Genomic DNA, 20,626 nt, shown 5'->3' with positions numbered 1-20,626 from the left:
CAGGCAGGGATCACTTCGAGTGAGCAGTCTGCTCCAGAGGTTAAGGAAGTTTCCAGCTCCAGCAAAAATGTCAAGAGCAGGATCTGCACTGAAACTGCCTCAGTCCCAGGAGGGACCCTCAGCCTGGAGTGCAGCCCACCAGGAGAGACCATGGGGACATGCTGCAGCCCAGACCCTTCTGGGGTGGAGACAAAGGTTCAGCCCCTCACTGCAGGGAATCCAACAAGGATGTTCCTCTCATGCAGGCAGGGTTAACAGTGAAGGTTTTCTCCCTGAAAACACTCAGTGACATTACATTTAAATGCGCTGCATGCATTATTCATCTCTTAGCAGCAAGCAGCCAGAGCAGAGGCAGCTGTCAGTCCAATTCTTGTTTCAGAGCTCTGCCCTACAGCTGCCTCATGGGGGGCACAAGAAGGAATGATGAGGTCCATGGGACCAGTGGCCCACACTCCTGGGCTGGGGAGCAATTATTTGCAAGGGCAGCTGCAGCCCCAGAAATGTCACCACACCAAGCTTTGGTTAGGAAAGGCTGGAGGAGGAATTTGTTTCATGAAGGGAGGGTTTTTTCTTGCATCTGTGCTGTATGAAAGACAGGCAATCCTGCCTCTCTTCTCAAGGGTTTTGCTACAGTCCTTCTCTTGCACCTTTGTCTCTCAGGGCTTCTCCATAAAAAAGTGAAAATATTGAGATTCTGGTTTATTTTCTCTAGTGTAGAGAAGGTCTGGTTGAGATCCACTCACCAAAATGGCCCAAGATGACAATGTGAGACCCAACCTGCAATTGCTGCCAAGGTGCACACAGCACCTAGCACAGGGTGGATGCAAACAAGAAGAAATACATCTTGAAATCCTCACTGAGAAAAAGACAACACAGATTTCCTTTACATCCCTCTTTCAGCACAGCAAGAGAAAGCCATATTCTCCAGTAGGAAAAAAGGGAAAGGAAAAAGCTAAAGTTAAAACTGCAGATGAAATATATCTCTTAGGCTAATGAGTTGGTACATGATAGCACTTTGATCTTATCAATTAGAAAACAATCTGACTTCAGTCTTTTCTTCTGGGTATTGTGGCCAAGATCATAGCAACACTCAAAATAAAAGGATCTGTTTTAGCTCAAGTATTATTTATTCTCATGCTTTATGATTCTGTTTCATGGAGAAATGCAGGGACAGCATCTCATTAACTGAAGGAAAATAAAGTTTTCTTTTTCAACACCATGAACATGGTAGCTCTGCAATCAGGGGTAATGTTTAAAACACTGAATGTACCTAGAGATATAATGTGACAAGGAAACTTGTCATGCATTCAATGAGAGGTGACAGCACACAGATAAAATACTAATCCCTTGTTATCAGCTCTGGGAACCACACTAAATGCAATTGTCAGAAATTCTTAGCAGAAGTTGACAGGACCAAGACAGGGTTCATTCAGGGTCACTGGAAATTCCTGCTTCATTTGCATTAGCACTTTAGCAAGTACTTCAAGAGTCCTGCTCTTCAGAAAGAGTTTAAGCAATCAAATAGTCACATATTAAGAGCAAGCAATTGTTTGAGACCCAAATCCCCAAAAGTATTTGAACACCAATAACTACTGATTTTCAGGAAAAGCAATCCAGCATCTTTGCTCAAATGTCCTTCTAGGTGGAGAAGTATAAATTTCTCTGAAGCCACTATGTCTGTCTCATCTGTATGCTAAGACGACAGTAGAGAATCAACATCAAATTAGGAAAATACTTTATTTGACTTTTTAATCATATTTTAACTCTCTACTCCTTCTGACAAAGAATGATGAACTTTTTTTGTTCGCTCAAGGGAAGACAACATCCTCAGAGAAAATTCATATTGGATTTTGTAAGTATTTTGTATTCTTTGTTTACTCTCACAGTGTTCATCCATTAGCAGTGAATTACTGTGTTGTTACACAAACCAGAAAACAACTACAAATAACAATCAGTCTCTGCCTCAGGACACACAACAAGCTGAAGAGAATGTTCTGAAAATGCTGTAGAGAGATGCTTGCCAAACCAGACTTACTGTTTATGGCCAGAACAGATGCCTGCAAATTCAGGTGGGTACTTAAACTATTAAAGCAGATTATGGCTTCACACACCTCAGTGAGTCACCTGCACTGTGGCCATTCCAGCCTGAGTGGAGGAGGTGCAGTGTCCACTTGAACATTCTAGGCTAATAATTGTTAATTACACCGGGGTGTGCCCAGGACTGAAAACTGCTCCCTCCTGCAATGAGAAATCCTAGGACTCCTGGACTGGTATTGTGTCATACCACAGCCTTGGTTGTTGAGGATACCCAAACCCCACTTACGTGCACATATAAATTCAAATCCTGAGGTACAAAAAAGAGCACTGAACCTGTTATAAGAGGTGGCTGCATCCTGAGTTCTGTTTTCTTCCTTTTTTTTTCTCAGCAACAAGCATCCAGTGCCATATGGCAAGCTGACAGAATCTTCCTAGGCTTCATTTTATTCACGTGTAAATTAATCAGTAATGCTAATAATTCAGACTTTCCTTCATAAGTGCTGGCAGAAGCAGAGCCAAAAAATATATTTTAAAGGAACATTTAACAGAGACTGTATGGGGAAGGATAAGCATGGACAGGGAATGAAGCTGGGGTTCCAGGGAACTGCTCAGAGCCATTGCTTGTTTGGAAAGCAGAAAACCTGGGGACTAAGAAAGTCACCTTTATATTGGCATCTTCCTTCTAGGAACTTTATTCTCCCCCATTTGGGAATATCTATATCTTCTTTAGGTTATCAACTACCTCCTGTTTTAATACTGTTATTGATACCCATCAGGGATAGAGGCTAAAATGAGCAAAAAAACCATGGGCCTTGATTTAGAGACATAATCTGTTTAATAAATATGACTGTAAAAGCAATAAACAATAGCAATTATACATTACGCTACATTGTATTTAACGAAAGGGAAAAAGAAGATGAAAAAGTACATCAAAAAAAGTAATTTTAAAATTAGAAATAGTTCCAACACTATAAGAAAACTTTTTGATTGGCTTACTATAAAAATAAGTTGGCTAATGTTGGACTTCAGTGGGGACTATTATACAGTTGCAGCCAAAACTTTCCCATCTTTCTTAAAGCTGTAGTTGCAAACATAATAGCAAAGCCATACAAACTGCTGTGTTTCTACCAGGCCTCAGAGAAACTGCAGAAGGAGGCAGAGGACTCTGTACTGTGATTATCCTTTAACTACTACAGGCCTAGTGTCCTGGGTATCATTTTTGTTTTGCCAGCAAGTGGGTTGATTTAGGTTTGTGCCTAGTTTGTGACTGAGAAATTCAAAGCCACCACCACCAAATCCCTGCCCTGGGACTCTGGGCCACACTTACCATGCTGATTTCTCCTGGTCTTGACTCAGGTTGCCATGGGCAATGTCTACTGAACAAAACCCATCTATGTCAGCAATCAGGGTGTCTCCTACAGGCGCCTCACTGATTATGGCCTCTACTTTTCTCCACCTAACACAGTTGGGCAAGTGTACACTGGTTACAGTATTTCTGTCTTTACACTCCAAACCAAAATCCTGGTGCAAGGTTTAATTATCTGAGTTGGGCTGGAAATCAACAGGTGTACTGACCATGGGCTAGGCGTCACACAGCTATCCAGTGTCTTTGGAGGACTTGTTTGAGATGTGCTAATCCTACTTTCCTGCTGTTCCCTTGCACAGTCTGTGTGAACATGTCCTACAGCCTCATTTCCACATGCAGGGTAAGATACAAGCTTAAAAGCTAATAAGAAATCAAACCTTGTGTAAGAGTGGTCCTGTGGTACTGAGGCTCAAAATGCATGGCAACAGTCCCAAGCCAAATTCTCCCTTCTCTGCCCACAGTGGCAGGAGCTTGCAGCTCTGCAACCAACGGGGGTGCCAAAGAAAGCCACTGGAAAACTGTGCACAGACCTTTCCCTGCCCCCCAATCTATGGACAAGGTGCATTTCAAAAAACTGACAGGCCTCTGGGTGACTCTGAAAAGGCAAAGATCTCCTGGGGCTTCCCTAGACAAATTCAGCCATCAGCACTACACAGAGCTGAGGGTGTTGCTTTCTCTCAGCCAAAACTGAAGGTGTAAGGCTGGCACAAAGTACAGTGAGTTCTTGCTGGCAATAACCTCCTGCCTGTAATGCATGCTTGTTCTGTTCTGTTCAGGGTTAGGAGGGAACATTGCCCTCCCATGGCACTGCCTTGGTGTGAGCAGGCTAAGGAAGCTCTTCAGGAAGGAGCCTGGCCTCGCATTGGCATCACCCACACTCACACTCAGCCTCCTCGCAGAGCGGGGCACGGGCAGCAGCTGCACCTAGAGGAACGAAGGGCAGAGTCCAAACAGAGAGATGAACCAGACTGACCAAGAATATTTTCAGTGCCTTAAAACTCCAGTGTGATTTTTGTGTGTCTGTGTGTCCTACGGAAGTCTGCTGGAGCGGTTACCCCTCCCGCAGCCCAAAGTGCTAAAGGAGCAGTTAAACCTAAAGCCAAGAACCCTAAACACTCCCTCCCACCTCCCACTGCCCCAGCCCTTCTCCCCACACATCCCAGCCCACCCCTCTCCCTAAAGAAGAGACCCCCCCCATGCATATTCTTGGCCTATATTGTTATGAATTTTCTACAAATTAGAGACAGATCAGAAAAAAGAGAGTGAAAGGGTGAGGGGAAGGGCCGCAGGGGTGAATAGTGGTACCAATTCCTCTCCCCCCACCCCCCACTAAAATTGAACACCTGTACAATGCAGTTCCACTATGGTCTCAGTATAATGTCCACATGCACAGGCTTAAAGCTAAAAACCCTTTGTCATCTGAAGAATTAAAAAGTCCAAATGCAGTGAGATCTCCTCATTTTTTTAGATACAGATGTTGGTGTCCTCAATTCAACCATTTACATAGGTAGGGATTTCTTTTGTGCTCTGGGACTCAGCAGTTGTGGAAATACTTCCTGTGGCAAAGAACAAAATAAAAGTCAGTAAATAACATGCATATTTAGTCAAGGAAGGCGCTTGCAGGTATCACCTTGATTGCCTTTGGGATTCAGCTATTCCAGACTGACACATTCTTTCCAGAAATATTTTCTTGTCATTCAAACACTGAAGATGATGTCCTGTTCTTTTGCTAATGAAGATGATTCACCCACGGTAGAGGGAAAAGCAGGAGCAGAGGGGTGGAGGGAAGGAGGGGTGGAGGTCCTCAGAGGAAATGTGTAACTCATTTGCAATGAAAAGGTGTTGGAGATTTCATAAATAACCTTAACCTTTGCATTTGCAAAAGAAGTGCCTAAACCACACTCATCCAGAAAACAGGAAAGTGAGGTTTTGTTGCCAGAGTTTGGAGAGAAAATTAAATGATGCAGGGACATTAATTCTGATTCCTCCAAGGCAGGATCCCTGAATGTTAGTCAAAGGTGATGAAAAAAAAAATGGCTTCTGAACAAGCATACAAAAGAGAAACACCCAATTACAGTCTTGCTTTGTTTTCCCAAAAGAAAGAAAACTCATTAGAAAAGAAATTGCTGATTTCCAGAAACAGATGAGGTGGTTGTATAGGAGAGTACCTTTGCACTTTCTATTCTGTTCACATCTAGGTCCAGACCTCCTCATTTTGTCAATGAGCTCTGATTCAGTTTTCTTATTCATCTCACTGACAGGATGGAAAAACACTCTTTGGAAGTTTGTTGGACTGATTCCTTTTGATACATAATTGAGTCTGTGTATCTCACACATTTAACTGATCGTGCAGTCACAGGTGCAAACCAAGGAGTTGTAAAGGGCCAATTTCTGGTGTAATGCAGTGTTCAGTAGCACAGCGGAAAAATATATAAAATTCTGTCTGTTATAGAAAGACAGAAATGCTATAGATGCACCAAATGAAAACTTCCCCCTAAAATTTACTTTTCATTTCTCTTATCCTGGAGCCTTGTAGGGTTTAAGTTTCCATCACCAGCAAGAGCAGTTTTGAAGGTACCTTGCACAAAGCTAGCAGTGACAGACCCTTGCCATTCCAGTCTGAAACTGCAGTTTGCACCTGTGAAAACATGAATTCACCACTGCATTCTTTTAGAAAGGGGAAGCTCAAAGCCCAAAGCTCACCCAATTTCCTGACTTGAAACTGGGTGTTTCTCTCTTAGCATCTTACAGCAATTTTGCCTTGGAGGTTTCTAGTGGTGAAAAAACAACAAGAACAAGAAAACCAAACATAAAAAAAATTGTTAAAGTTTAGGACCCACCGCTCTGGGTCTTGGCTTGAAATCTCTTGGTGATCCACAGGCTTTTTGGAAGTCCTCTGTCCAGACTACCTTGGTTGCATTTCCTTTCCTTGGGCTCTGGACTGTGGCCTGAGGTTGCTCTGTATAGGGAATATCACATGGGAAGGTTTGTCTCCTCACTCCATCCTGTGTTCTGCTAAGCAGGGCTGTCCAGGTTCTGCTGATGAACAGCTTAAAAGCTTTTAATAGCTAAAACAATCTCCCTAATGAACAGGTTAGGAGAGATCAGCATTGACTGCAGTGGAGCTTCCAGCTTAGATATCAGTTTCATCAGAGCCTTTCTCCTTTTTCCTCCCAGGTTATTTCACAGGCTGCAATTTTAGCACATCACACTCTCCCTTTAATTGTCCTTTTCCTTGTTCCCTCTTTGCAACAGCCATGACTGCAAGGCTGCTTTAGCAAACACTCCAGCAGATTTTAGGAACATCCTCAGGTGAGATCTAAGGTTTGTTTAGGCTGATGAAACTGTGCAAATAAGGAATCTCAGCTGCAAGTGTGCTTCACTCCTGCCTAAGCTGCAGAATCACAAAACAGTTGGGGTTGGAAGGGACCTCTGGAGAACATCTAGTCCAACACCCTGCTAAAACAATTTCACCTAGCGCAGGTTGCACAGGATCATATACAGGAGAGTTCTGAATATCTCCAGAGAAGGACAGTCCACAACATCCCTGGGCAGCCTTTTCTCTTTAATTCCTCTAAAATAGGTGCATGTCCTTATTTGCAGGGTACCTCCAGTCTGGACCTGCAGAATTGTCACCTTATGAATGAAGCTGAGCATTGCCTAAGCAGTCCTGGCTTTAGCAGAACATCTCTCCAGACTGAAACCTGCCTGTTCTGTCCCAGTACTTCTGCTGTAGCCAGGGTAACAGAAAACAGACTGATCCTAGAATGTACTGCCCAAATCTATTCACTTTAGGTCCTAAAAAACCCTGCTTTTGGAAATAATCAAACACACAGGCCTGTGGGAGAAGTCAGCCTGAGGATAAACCCAGCTGTCCAATACTGAGATCCCAGGTTTTACTCAGTTTATTTGGGAATCAGCCAGACTAACATTGCTGCTGGCAACAAGGTCTGGCACAGTACAAAGATCCCAGCAGTCAAAACATCAGCAGATATTTAGCTTTTAGATATTACTTACCGAATCACCTGCTCACCTCCATGCTCCAGGTGAGCTTCATCAGTTCTTCTGGCTATGGGGCTTAGCCCCACAACTATATCAGCCCCAGCAAAATAAATTACATTGCCAGTAGGATTTTTTTGAGAAGGGGAGGGGATCTACGTAGAGCAACTAGGAGAGAGAAAAAGCCTGAAGTTGTTCCCCTCCCTTTCATCACATGGCAGTGAGGGAGAGGGAAGAGTTAGAAGGTTTCCTGTAGCAAAACTAATGTTGCAGCAGAAGAGAATGGGAGGAGGATTGTGCAGGAATATGGGAAGAGGGGAGGCTGAGAAAAAGGTTAGCCAATTATAAGTCGGAGTCTGACCAGCTGCAGGATGCTGCAAGTTATTTACCTATGGGGTGGACTTCCAACTTCTTATCTACTAGTTGCTCAGGGCTCATCAGCTCCCTTTGAGGGACATTAGGTATGCTTTCCCTCTGACTGACTGGACTGACCATCTCTTGATCTTTTTCATTCTGCATCTGTGCATATATATTAAGGCCAGGAATCTTCCTAAAACATTAACAGAAACCATCATTGTGTGGTACTCTGGCAGATGATGTAGTATCAGCTTTTACAAACCAAAAAACAACTCTCTCAGGAAAAGAAAACCCAGCAAACAAACCCCAAACACCTCAGTGAAAGGCAGCAAGGGAGTGGCTCAGGGAAGGTCATACCTTTTGAACTTGTAGATGATGAACACAGCTAGTCCCACAAAAACAACAGAGAGGAGCATCAGCATGGCTGAGCCACTGTGACTGGGAGTGAGGTCCACCAGGGGAGCTGCAAGAGAGGAGAAGGTTAGAGCCACCCCAGCCTGAAGTGAAAGCTGCTCCCTCCAGAAATACAGTTCATTCTCCCCTCTTACTGCACTTGTAGCAGGTCTGCACATCTCCTGGGCTTCTCTCCCTTTTTAATCCACCTGGGAGGAAACCCAAGTTCAGATCACCTGTGGTGCTCAACATACCCCTTGATGTGAAGTTCCACAGCTTTCCCTTTAGAGGACTTTCTTTCAGATTCAAGAAAAAAACCCAGAACACATCAAAACCAATCTTAATTAAAGAGCCTCTCTGTATTTCTCCTCAGAATTTTGCTTACCATCTTGCCACAACCCCTCCCAAAACAAGGCCACCCAACCCATCCAGAAACATGGATTTCCCAGAAATACAAAGTGAATGGTATTAAACAGACCTTCTATCAGTTTCACACACATACACAGGACGGCAGTGAGCCTCCAAGCAGTTTCACATGGAGGAGCAGAGGAGTCAGTTGCTCCTGCAGACAGACACAGGGCTCCAGCTGTGCCCCAACAAGGAGCAAACACATCCACACACAGAACATGGCCTAGGTAGTGCCCTCCTCTGCAAGGCAGGCAAACTCAGCTTCAACTGCTGCCAAACACATCCTCCCCCTCTTGCACCTCTTCACATGCACTGAACAGACCCCTCCTAAACCTGAGCCAGAACACACAAGGAAACAGCCTCACACAAGCAAAGGCACACACATCACATGCACATGTATTTTCAGCTTCACACCCAGACTGATAAATCCAAAATTTACAAAGAGAAGTGAAAAATCTTCCTCTTCCCACATCTAGCAGAATCCAGAATGAAAGGATCCGTTATTATGAATTCCTCACACATCTCCACTCTGCTGTCCCCTCTCCATCTGTGTTTTGTGGGTCTCTGCAGCTCTGTGGGATGACAAAGTGGCTCTCCAGCCTATTCAGATTCAGCATCACTCAATGTTCCTCTCTAATGCTGCAGTGAGAGTCTAGTAATAAACAGCTATTTAACTGCTTTGTGAGGAATATTGGCATGTTTTCCTCTGCCTTAGAGTTGAAGTTGTTGTCTGTTGGGTTGGGGACATTGGTTTGTTTTCTTATCTCATGAGAAGAAGGAATGAACATGATGAATGAATCACAATCTGTTGTCTATAATTGCCATAAATTAATCCTTCCTCCAGTGTGGTCTGAACAAAGAAGAAAGAAGTCTGGAATGTGCTGAGGCCAACACTTTTCATTCTTCTGTGCTCCAGGGAATGCACTCACTCACACACAACACACACACAGACAGAGACTCATTTCTACAGGCTCTGCTTGAATGTCCACTCCAAGTTATTTTAGATACCTGCACTTTTGCTCCCTGCAGGTCCCCTGCTGCAGAAAATGCTGCTGTGCATGGGCAGGCACACACAGAGGGGAACATAAATGTGCACCTAGGCAGGCATCGTAAATGTAGGTGTACACAGATATCTGTGTGTACCCTTCCAAAAACACATTGAGCTTTGTGGTTCAGCCAACTACAGCCCACAGCTACCAGAGTCCAACACAAAATCAGTGAAAAGGCCGGGAAAGAAGGGATAACATAGCCCAGAGCAGCACCTTTGGGAATGTGCATCTCCTGGGACTGTGTTTTCCAAGGGCTGCTTCTGGCATTGTGCTGTGTTCCAGGTTTCCCTGATTCATTTTATTTAATTTTTTATAAAAGCTTGGAGTTACAAAGGCCAGTTCTTCTTATTTTCTAACAACCAAAACAATAGGTTTCAACAGAGAAGTAGTCTCTCATGGCTCTGTGTCAAATTTTGAACTATTCACAAGTTTTGGTGTCATGAAATTGGGCCTTTTGCTTAGATGGAGAACATGACCTCTGCAGCTTGTTAAGGAGACATAATCCCTCAAAGACCTCATAGTGGATGTTCTCTGGGTTTTTAATACATAGTTTGGCCATCCAAGCTCATTTTACATTCTTTCTGAATCCTGTTTCTGCAAGAGACAAAATCCTACAGGGTTCATATAGGACACTGTGAGTCCAGTTACAGCAATCACTCACCAGTGGCTTTGAGAGAGTACAACAAAGCTTGCCTTACAGAAGAAAATAGTGTTTGCATCTGTTATGGACTAAAAGTACTCCTTCCTAGTGTCTGTGTGTAAATACAAATAAAAACATGCATTTTTGTAAAAATAATGAACAATTGAATGTAACTCCACTTTTGAAGCTGACATTATATGCTTTTGGTTCTAACTTGTCTAACAATAAGCATCTGGCCATCTGCTCCACAGCTAATGGAAAGCAGAAGCATATACCAATATTCTCAGGACAGATATTAGAAAGCTCTGCTTAGGAAAAATGAAATATTGAAAACCCCAGGCCTTTCTTTTGGGGGAATTTAATTGCAGTCACATTACACTCTTTCTTAATAGTCTCTCTTTTCTTACTGCTTACAAGGCAGCATATGGACTGACACCTGGTTGGGAAAATCCATTTATACCACAAAAAATTTTTGGGGAGGAGTTTGCTGGTACAAATGAACTGAGGGTTTAAGTTTGCAAGTTATCAAAAGAAGCTGATCCAAACTGATCAGAACTATCAGCAGTGCTTGGGGAAAATGAACTCCTAAGAGTGGGGATTGGTTTGTTCATCTCCTGTTAAGTAGGACCTGTGCTGTGAAATGGGGTTTTAGCATGCAGAATAGACAGTGGCATATGTAATTAAATATCAGGACTTTGGAGATTACTTATTTTGAAATAGGATCAGTTAAGTCTCAAACTGCCTGATCTTATTTTTATGCATATCTATATTGATTCTAGTCTTTCATACTGCTGAACAACTTTTGAGTAGTGTTTAGTTGCTTTGAATGTTTGTTTTGCTGACTCTAGAATATCTGAACATATCCAAGGCTAGCAGGTAACTTTTGCACTGTGGGACCCAGGCTGAAAATGCCATGGTGCTGCTTAGCTATTGAATATTTCAGAGATAACCAAGAAATACACACTTCTGCTGCTACTTATACCACGTTTCCAAAAAATCAGTAAATTCTTGCACCTAGGAAAACAAAAGGATTAGCTGTAAATGCAAAAGCCACTATATCTTTTTAGCATGATATAGAAAGGTGAGGTAGAGAAGACATTTTAATGTCTACTCATATACTGTGTTGTTATAGTGATATAAAGATAAGAAATGTTTAAAATACAGCTGATGGCACACTACTAGAATTGATGTATTGCTGGCTGTGCTACAGAGCAACACAGAAGGCACACACAGAGAAAAGATACTCACCTGCTGTTAAATGGGCAGCATGGACAAGGATTCGAACTCCTGGCTTCAGCTCAAAATGGACCAGGTTTTGGTTCAGTTTCTGGATCAGTGTTTCTGAAATCTGGGAAGGAAAAAAGACAACAAACAAATAAACAAACAAACAAAGGCATTTGCTAATTTGTTTCTGCTGGCAAAGCACAGATTTTGCAGGCTTTCTGAGCACAGATTGCTATCACCTCACAATGAAGGATTTTGGACAGAGTGGTTTGTGTATGGTCAGCACTGACTGAGCAGCAAGGTGTCCAGTCACACCTCTGTGAGAACAGCCCAGCTGCAAAAGGGAATGGGCCCCAAAGGAACATTCTACCCTCATGTGAAAGTGGCCACAGGACCAGCATCACATCAGTGAACTCATTCACTGTTTCAAGGGAAAATGAACTTTTCCGTTGTTAATGAACACTTGCTCCTAATAAATAACTTCTTGCTTTTTGAATGGCCAGTTCCATGCTCTTAGAGGATGTTCATAACATGGGATACACCTGAATAAAAATTAATGGTTTAGATCCTTGCCACAGCTTGCAGTTAATTTTCAAGTTCTAAAAGCAAATTTCATTTCATTCAGCTCTGAGATTTAAGACAGCTGCTCCCTAATCCTTAAATATGTACCAGAACCAGCTTGAATGTGGAACTGTTTACTGACTACAGAATGTGGCTTAAACAAAATGCATGTTCCATTTCTTCTTCTGGGTTGCATTCATAACCCACTCTCTTTCATGGGGGAGATATTCCACAGAGCTTTCAGATCACCAGATTATCTTTCCATAACTGGTGCCATCAACAGAGCCCTAGCAGAAATGAAGCAGATTATTCCTCCTTTAAGGACACAACAGAAAAGATGAGCATTTGCTGAGATAAGACCCCATGAAATCTGTATTTGTACAGTAAAGGAGCCAAACTGTGGTCCAATCTGTTGGCAAACATGCCTTTTTTTAACTCAGTTTGTCCCAATATGCACAGATCCACTTTTTCCACAACACACTTCATTACATGCAAGAAGTCTCAGGCATGTTGCCATTAAAAACATAAAATCCAGATAGATTAATCAGGGAATGGAAGCCTACAGACATGGTGTTGACAGTTTGTTGTGTGTCTTTTGTATGTTCATTTGCTTGACGTTTCATGTATTTCACATTTTCTTACAGCAGAGATCAATTTTCCAATTGAACAGTCACAGTTCTCCAGGTTGGCTTATTAGGGAAAGGTGGTTGGAAAACTGGAAACACAACATCCCCCATAACCCATAATAAGCAGTTGATGAGAATGTGTTTTTATAACCATACCAGGATCAAGTGGAATCATATTCTAGTGCTCACCACTTAATTCAATTTGTTTTAAATAAATCCTTATTCCTTCTTGAAGATTAATGAAAAATTGTCAGAAAAAGAATATTCCAATAATTTTTACACCATCTTTTTCATGTTCTTCATTTTTGCCTGGTTGAGCTATTTCAGTAAATTCTACCCAGATATGATTAGATGTTCCTTGGCTATCATTCATCACAGTATGAGATTTATATGCTTCTTTTATTTTTTTAACATTCTTAATGGTTCTTTCAATACTCTTGGCTCGTACACTTCATTTCTGGCTGCTGATCACTTGAATATGTGCCTTTGGTCCAATATCAATTTGGCAATAACTCTTACAGGCATTTATTTATATTTTTAAATATATCTCTTTAAAGTTACAATTTATTTCATGGGTGCCAGAATGAGCAATAAATATATTTCTTCCAATAGCAAGAAAAAAATACCACCTGCATTCAAAGAGCCATCTGTTGAGCTCAGAGCAGCAGGGATGGTGACACAAAGATGTGCAGTACATGAAGAATGCCTGGGAAGCAAATTATAGCCCTCTTTAAGGATTTGAGCATATTAATAACCAAGATTGGCAACTATAAAAAGTTTTTCATCTCTGAAACTAGAGCAACAGATGCAGATTGATATGGTGTAAGCCAGGTACCTTAATGGCTCATGGAACTAATGGGGAAAGTATCATCCTGGCTGTATCCAGTCCTACATAAAACCTAACAGCTCTCCTCCATAACCCTGCAGGAATTTTCCTTTCTGCTCTGAGATCCTGATGCTGCTGGGGCAGCTGAGCCTCTGGGAGGAAAAAAAAAAAGGCAAATACAAGTCATTAAACTAAAGAAAGGAGACAACCACATTGTGTGTCATTCCTCTTCAACACATTGTGATACCTGCACAAAATGGCAGGGAAAGAGCAGAGGTAAAAACCATACATGATGCCTTATATACAGCAGAGGCGTACTGTGAAATGTAACTGAGTCTGCAGCTAGCAAATGTGCGTGGCACTGGAGAATGGCTTCCTCAAGGATTTGGGCAAAAAATGGAAGAATGGCAGAATCTGGAGACAGTCAGCATGAGAAAGTACAAGAGATTTGGTTGGGCACTGGTGACTTTAGGGGCAGTGAGATCTCCCCTGGCCTCCCTGAAGGCTCCTGGGGCACTGAGCGAAGAGGCAAAACTGCAGCTGAGAGGTGCTATGGCTGATGTGTGAGAGAAAAATCAACAGGTATTCCTCTGTGGAGGGCCAAGGGAAAGGAAAAACAGGAAGGGTAAAGCAGTAAGGAAAAGGAAGAAAGACAGAAAGAAAGAGTCACAGCTGAAGTTTATTATTACTGTATTGCTTTCTTACTTGATTATGAATGAGGACTTCATTGTATAACACCCTGTACAAATTCATCTCAGACTAAAATAATTTTTGCCTGAGACCATCAGTGTCTCAGCAGAGGCTTGAAACAGCAGTAACTGTTCCAGGACTACACACAAAGTGTCAAAACTGGCAGCAACACTGTTCATTCTGTGCAGAGTATAAAGCATATTTCCTCGGCATGATTAATTACATGTTCTCCCAGTGGCTTTTTGTGTACAGATTTTTTTTTTTTCTTTGCCTTGGTCTTTATGGAATCTGAACAAGTGAAAAAAGTGAGTAACAGCCTAAGATCTTCAAAAGTTCCAGGAATTCTAGCGAGAATCTGACATCAGTCTTCCTCAGGCAGCTCTGGAGATTCCTGACACACACGTCTGAGGGAAGAACAGATGCTTTCAGATGTGTTTTTAAAATGTTTGCTTTTTTGGTACAATATTTTCATTTTTCTTTATGTAGAAAATAAGATTCTCTTCAAAACAGACATACAGAGTGAAAATGCATTTCTGTACTCCTAAAAATGATCTGAAATAGAAACCATACAAAATGGCCTAAAAAAAGGCAGTATTTGAGGTCAGTGAGCAGCTTGCATAAACCTCAAGGGCCAAATTTTACACTGGGATTGGACACTGCCCTTCAAAGCTGGACCTGGCAATGTTTGTGGTCCTCACATGGTCCCAAGGGTGCACTGAGAGGTCAGTCAGGACATTTGCTGTGAGATTGCAGAACAGACTCCTCTGCCTTCAAGCCTATTTCTAGCTCAGTTATCAGACTTTAATCTAGGAATGGTTCTGACTTGTTTGCAGTATTAATACAGTGTCTCTGAATTAAATTTCCACACAAAGACTGATCTCAGTTGTTGAGGTAATAAAAAGGTTTCAATGGTGAACATTTTGGGGTTTGTACTTCCCTTTATTTCTGCACTCAAAGAGATACCATGGATGCATTTTGGTTTAAAAAGCAGAAAAGGAAAGATCAAAGTACTTTGACCTGTTTCAAAAATAGCAATGCAACTCCAGTTGAACAGCCAGATCTTCATCAGGGGAACAGGCTGGCCTCAGGCCTCCCCCTCTTCATCTCTCCCTCCCGGAGATGCAACTAACTTAGCTGAAGACAAAACTTCTTAGAATAGCAACCTCTTAATTTATAGTCTTCAAGAGTCTCTCTTGTGAAAATAATTAGCTTTCAAAATTAGTTTTGGTCCTTAACTGAGCCTCATTGACTTTATCTGCTTCATTTGCAGAATTAAGCATGATGTGCAAAAATAATTCAGTAATAGGAACTATTCTTCATGTATCATTTTTCATCAAAGGACACATAATGAATAATAATAACAGACAATTTGTGAATGAAAAAAAAAAAGACATTCCAATTTAAAAATGGAACAAAACAAAAATTAATTTGGCTGCTCTTAGCATTTTGTCAGATTTAGGACTCTGAAAGAACTATGTGAACCAAGAAGCAGAATTATCACTGAGAAGGGCATTTTCCCATACCTTTATTGACTTTTGAAACCCCTGGTGTAAATTATTTTAGACTAATTGAATGTGATTCAACTGTGCCAGTATGCACTAGCTAAGAATCTTGATAATTTTATAGATACTGTGTAAAGATCCTCAACTAATGAGTGCTACACATCTATTCAATTCATTGAGCAAATCAATAAACAACTAAGGAAAGAATTAGGCACATTGATTTAGTAGGAAGAAACCTGAACCAACATTGGGAAAGTGAAGTGGGAGTCAGGGCCAATGTGGATTACTTTAAACTGTGCCACTTGCCCTGGATAACCTTGGACACTTCACATGGGGCCTCTAAAGCTTGCTTGCCTTAGCACTGGAAAGAGCACAGGCACTGACTTCCTGGCTCCAGCAGGAAATTCTGCACATCTTTAATGGAAGATGATAAATTCAAGCTGCTGGGAGTATCCAGGGACACTGTGAAAGCAGATATTCCTGTGGTTACTCTGGAACAAGAATGGAACAGCAGATATGAAGCCAGAGACCTGGACATAAAAGCCAGGATCCACTTTTGATGAACAAAGGCAACCAGAAACAGCCTTGAGAATCAAGGGCTGCTCTGTACTCTGAGCAAAAGATGAGGGAGAGGGGGCTGGTAGTCACGTGGCAGGAGTTAACTCAAAGGTATTAAGAGATTTACACAGCCTCTCCTACAGCACACAAAAAAGCTGGCTGAAGAAAAAAAGCCACTGGTACAAGGTCTTTTGGTTCACATTATTCCATCCTCTCCTCATCTGCCTTTACTTCTTAATACTGGTCCAATCTCCCCTAAGTATCAGTGGAAGACGTGATCTTCATTTAAAGGCACAGATGTTGAAAAAAATCTCTCCTAGTAAACATTAGATGATTTACCCCATATATCAACGTCTTCCTGGAATTTAATTTACAGGACTAATTGGCACAGTTTTCTGTAAAATTTGAAGGCGCTCACTGTCATGATCTTGTTGCTAAAAGTATTTTGGTGATGGGAACACCTGAAATGCATTAGAGGAAAGAAAAGTACTGAAAGCAAGTACACTGAAACACTAAAGCTTAGGAGGGTGGGCAAAAGAAAACCCCAAATTCTAAAATAAGATAGAAGCTCCATCAGCTGCAAAGAAGCAGATGCAAAACTAAATCTGCTTTACGGAAAGAATCCCAAGAGGTATATCCTTACAGCCTTCCTGAATGCCACTCTCAATGTTTTAAATTCACAAGAGGTATTTAATCTCTGCAGTTCATCACTGTCCATTTGATAATCAGTCACCCATGTCACTTCCCATCTCTTTGGCTGGATACAGATATTGGCCACAGCTGCAACATGTTGAGTACAGCTGGCTACCAACCAGCTGATGTTACCATTTGCCAAAGTCTCCATCGTGCTATATTGCTGAGAGCTCTTCTCAGAGGAAAGATTAATGGCCTCAAATGTCATTAACTATTTGCTCCTAGCCCTGTTTTGCATCCTTTTACAGTAATTTTGCATAGGTCAGTGAAAAGCACCCAAATGGAGAAGTAAAGGGAAATTCAGGATAACACTGAAACCTTTTCTTGATAGGAAAACATCACTTCAGAATTATCATGTACCTTCTGCTTACATTTCATTTTACTAAAATAAAATGCATTTGTTGTTTGAGAAAAAGCCCCCACTAGGAAACAACATGGAAAGAAGATAATTTGTGAAATGCATAAATAAAAGGTAACTCCTTAGAATCCTTCTACTGAGTAAAACCATACACTGAAATAAAGAGTAATCGTAACTGCCCTCCACTGAATTTTGATTACAATATTTTCCTACTGAAAATTCATTTTGAACTGTATTTGTGCTACAAATAACTCAATTCATTGAAATATTATTAGAGATTTGTCCTTCACTGAAGAAATTTGTGTTTATTTCAGATTTAGCAGATCTGAATTTTGTAATCATCAAATTCACCAAGCCCATCCATGAAGATGGTGTGACACCTGCATTCCAGCCCAAGTGGCAATTCTGGGTGGCTGTTTTTGCAAGATTTGTGATATTTCAGTGTTGTTGCAGTCATAGCATGCAAATCAAAGACCAGTGTTTGACAACTGCCAATTATTTCTACATTTTTAAGCAGGGTGGTAGTCTGCCCTCATCTACTGTTAAGTGAAGCAGAGCAATCAAATGACCCAATTAAAAAAGAAAAAGAGGGGGGAGAAAAAAGGAAACAACATTCCTGTCATAACTACAAGATTTTGCAAATGTGTTTTGGGATTCTGCAGGATGAAAAGGCTTTTTGATTTTTAGGAAATTGTGAAGAATGACTTTGCACAGGAAGTGGAGTGGATCAAGCACTTTTTTGTATTTATGTATTTGGTGGAGTTGTCCTATGGTGCACATTGAGAAACTTCCCCAGACTCACATGCAGCAGTTTTTTTTGGCTGTCAACAGCAGTCAAACTTTTTAAAGGTACTTTAGTCTCCAATGGAAAATATTAGGAATGCAAAGTTCACATTTCTAAATGCAAACAGATATGACAATAATTGATTCTATGTATACATAAAAAAATAATATGGGACAATTGTATGAAAGTGATGCATCAAGTGAGGAAGAAAATTATATTTACCATCTAACCACAGTCTCAAAGACAGATGAGACATAAATGCACTGCCCTCATGGAAAACTGCATGGAAATGCACATTTGTCAAGTGAGACACTACTGCAGTCCCACTACTACTGCCCTACTTTGTTCAGACTCATAAAACATGAGTGGCACAAAGGAGTGTTATTGACTTTGATAAATGGGAAACCAAGACCTAGACTGTCAAGGCATAGTGGACATCTAAGTGCCTCTGAAATTAATGGGAATTATGTACCTAGAGACAAGTGGCTGGACAGAGGGACCTAAAAGTATGTTTACAAAGCCAAGTAAGTATGTATTAGATAAAAACAGAACAGCTTAATCCACATCAAGGGGAAACAGCAAAATGTGAGCCTCCCATGGTTATTAAATATGAATGAGATTTACTGGTAAATGTGAATGTCCATGAAACCACATACACCCCTCATGGTTACCCATGGCAGAGCAGTGGTCTAGCTCAGGTGATGAAGAAAGGAACCTCTGTAATGAAGTGCTTCCTTAAGGAACCTTTTTCCATTGCAGTACTTGTGCAAACTATTCCCATTTTATTCCCTGCACACTTGGAAGTTTCTCTTCTAAATTAGAAAACATAATTCAGAACTGTGACTCCTTTGGGTCTGCACCTGCAAACTGGCAAGCTCACATACGTGCCTTTGAATAGCTTATTCCTTGCCCATGACTACAAAACAGACTTCTATTCCTACCAGAAAAGAGCAAATGCATTAGAAGTACCTCAGAAGCAACTTAAGCTTCTTAAGCTGCAGCCATCAAAAACATCTGCTCCCAATACTCATCCCAGCAACTTCAAGCACAGGGAGAGGCTGTGGACTGAGCTCTGAGACACTTTGGGCAAGGCATAGAGAAGGATCACAGGCAAAACAGATGACAAAACAGGAGCAGTATCAGAATATGCTTCAGAGCAGAGGGCAGAGACTCCCTTTGTGGCCCTTGGGCAGTTCTCACAGAAAACCCCACCTTTTTCTACTAGAGTTACTAGGGAGAGGAATGCAGCACCCACAGACCAGAAAGAAAACCATTCTGACCATCCTGGGTTTTTTCAAAGACAAGAGCTGGCTGCAAATGGCAAATAGCTTCTTTCTCCTCCAAAGGTTACCATTTGGACCCTGCAGGATGCCAGAGATGTTGATGGAGTTACACTGAAAATGACATTTCTTCCTGTCCATAAAAAGGGCCATGAGAGCACTGCCAGGGCTTCTTTTCTCCACAGTCACAAAGACTCTGTTTTTACAAGACAGAATAAGAGAGGCATAAAAAGAGGGAGAAAGAGAAGCTGCTGAGTGCCCAAAGGGAGCTGGGTCAGATGTAAATTTGAAAGTTTATGGACTGGCTTCCTTGACTCCTCACTTATGAAGGAAGTGAGGAGAAGGGGAAATGAAGGAGAAAAGGAAGAAAAGATTTTGCAGAGCAGTAAATCTCCATTATTTTTTGTTTATTACATGGGTGGTGAAAATTTAAGAATGTCATTTGTCAAAAGAAGGGATGACAGCTAGAAATGCTGAGCAAGGGAAAGCTTCAGAATAGGAGGGACCTGGAGGAGTGAGGCTCACAGCTAAGTTAACATGGCTTGAGCCATGGGCATGGAGTATGGAAGGCAGAACTACAGTGGAACTTCTCTCAGGGTCAAAGTTATCTTTGCCCCTGGAATCTGAGCTAATAAGCTGAGAGACAGCAAAGGAGCTATGGAACAAGAGAACACAGTTCAGTGGTGCACATGGCAGTGTTAGGTTATCAATTGAACTTGATGGCATTAGAGATGTTTTCCAACCTTAACAACTCTATAATTCTATGTCATTTCAGGATTTTTGCTCAGTACAGTGTTTTATCTTTTAATTACAATCCTGCTAGGCCAATCTGGTTGGCAGGACCTTTTGGGCCTGCAGAGAGACAGAATCCTTCAGTCATCATAGCCTATTTCAGCTGTTCACTGAGAAAACAATCCACAGTGGCTCAGCCCCACTTCCAGCACTATGAAGAAGGCAGGCAGATTGTCCAATCCCATCCCTGTGCCTTAAACTAATGAACTGCCCAGGTTTACCACCCAGCTCTGTCCTCCAATGCTTTCTGAACTCTTGACAGTGTCATAAACTCTGTTCCACAGTTCATGTTGGCAGGAGCCTTCCCCTAAATCCTTCCTTCTTTCTTCCTGCTTCCATGTAGTAAACAGGACTTCTAAGAGAACACAAATGGGCATCTAAACTCCTAAAGACAGCTCCAAAACCTGTTTCCAATGCTGGAGAAAAAAACAAACAAACAAACAAAAAACCCGTCCAAAACAACCAACCAACCCCCCCAAAAAA

At 41.6% G+C, this 20,626-nt stretch overlaps 1 protein-coding gene across 3 annotated transcripts in view; it reads right to left on the bottom strand.

The window, feature by feature from the left end:
* Positions 1-4,501: 4,501 nt before the first annotated feature.
* The window catches only part of SORCS1 (sortilin related VPS10 domain containing receptor 1), a 257,123-nt gene continuing 240,998 nt past the window's right edge, over positions 4,502-20,626 (bottom strand). Inside the window, exons 24-28 of one of the 3 annotated variants that reach the window (XM_059477096.1) lie at positions 11,498-11,597; positions 8,117-8,222; positions 7,792-7,952; positions 6,244-6,362; positions 4,502-4,959 (exon numbers count right to left, since the gene is read on the bottom strand). In XM_059477096.1, the coding sequence (XP_059333079.1) occupies positions 4,903-4,959; positions 6,244-6,362; positions 7,792-7,952; positions 8,117-8,222; positions 11,498-11,597 (543 nt within the window). In that variant the 3' untranslated portion in view covers positions 4,502-4,902. The remainder of the gene's footprint in view (positions 4,960-6,243; positions 6,363-7,791; positions 7,953-8,116; positions 8,223-11,497; positions 11,598-20,626) is intronic. The other 2 variants (XM_059477098.1, XM_059477097.1) reach the window with 2 other exon arrangements.

This window comes from Ammospiza nelsoni, chromosome 8 (assembly GCF_027579445.1).
Source record: "Ammospiza nelsoni isolate bAmmNel1 chromosome 8, bAmmNel1.pri, whole genome shotgun sequence".
NCBI lineage: Eukaryota > Metazoa > Chordata > Aves > Passeriformes > Passerellidae > Ammospiza > Ammospiza nelsoni.
This window is presented reverse-complemented; position numbering and strand designations above follow the sequence as displayed.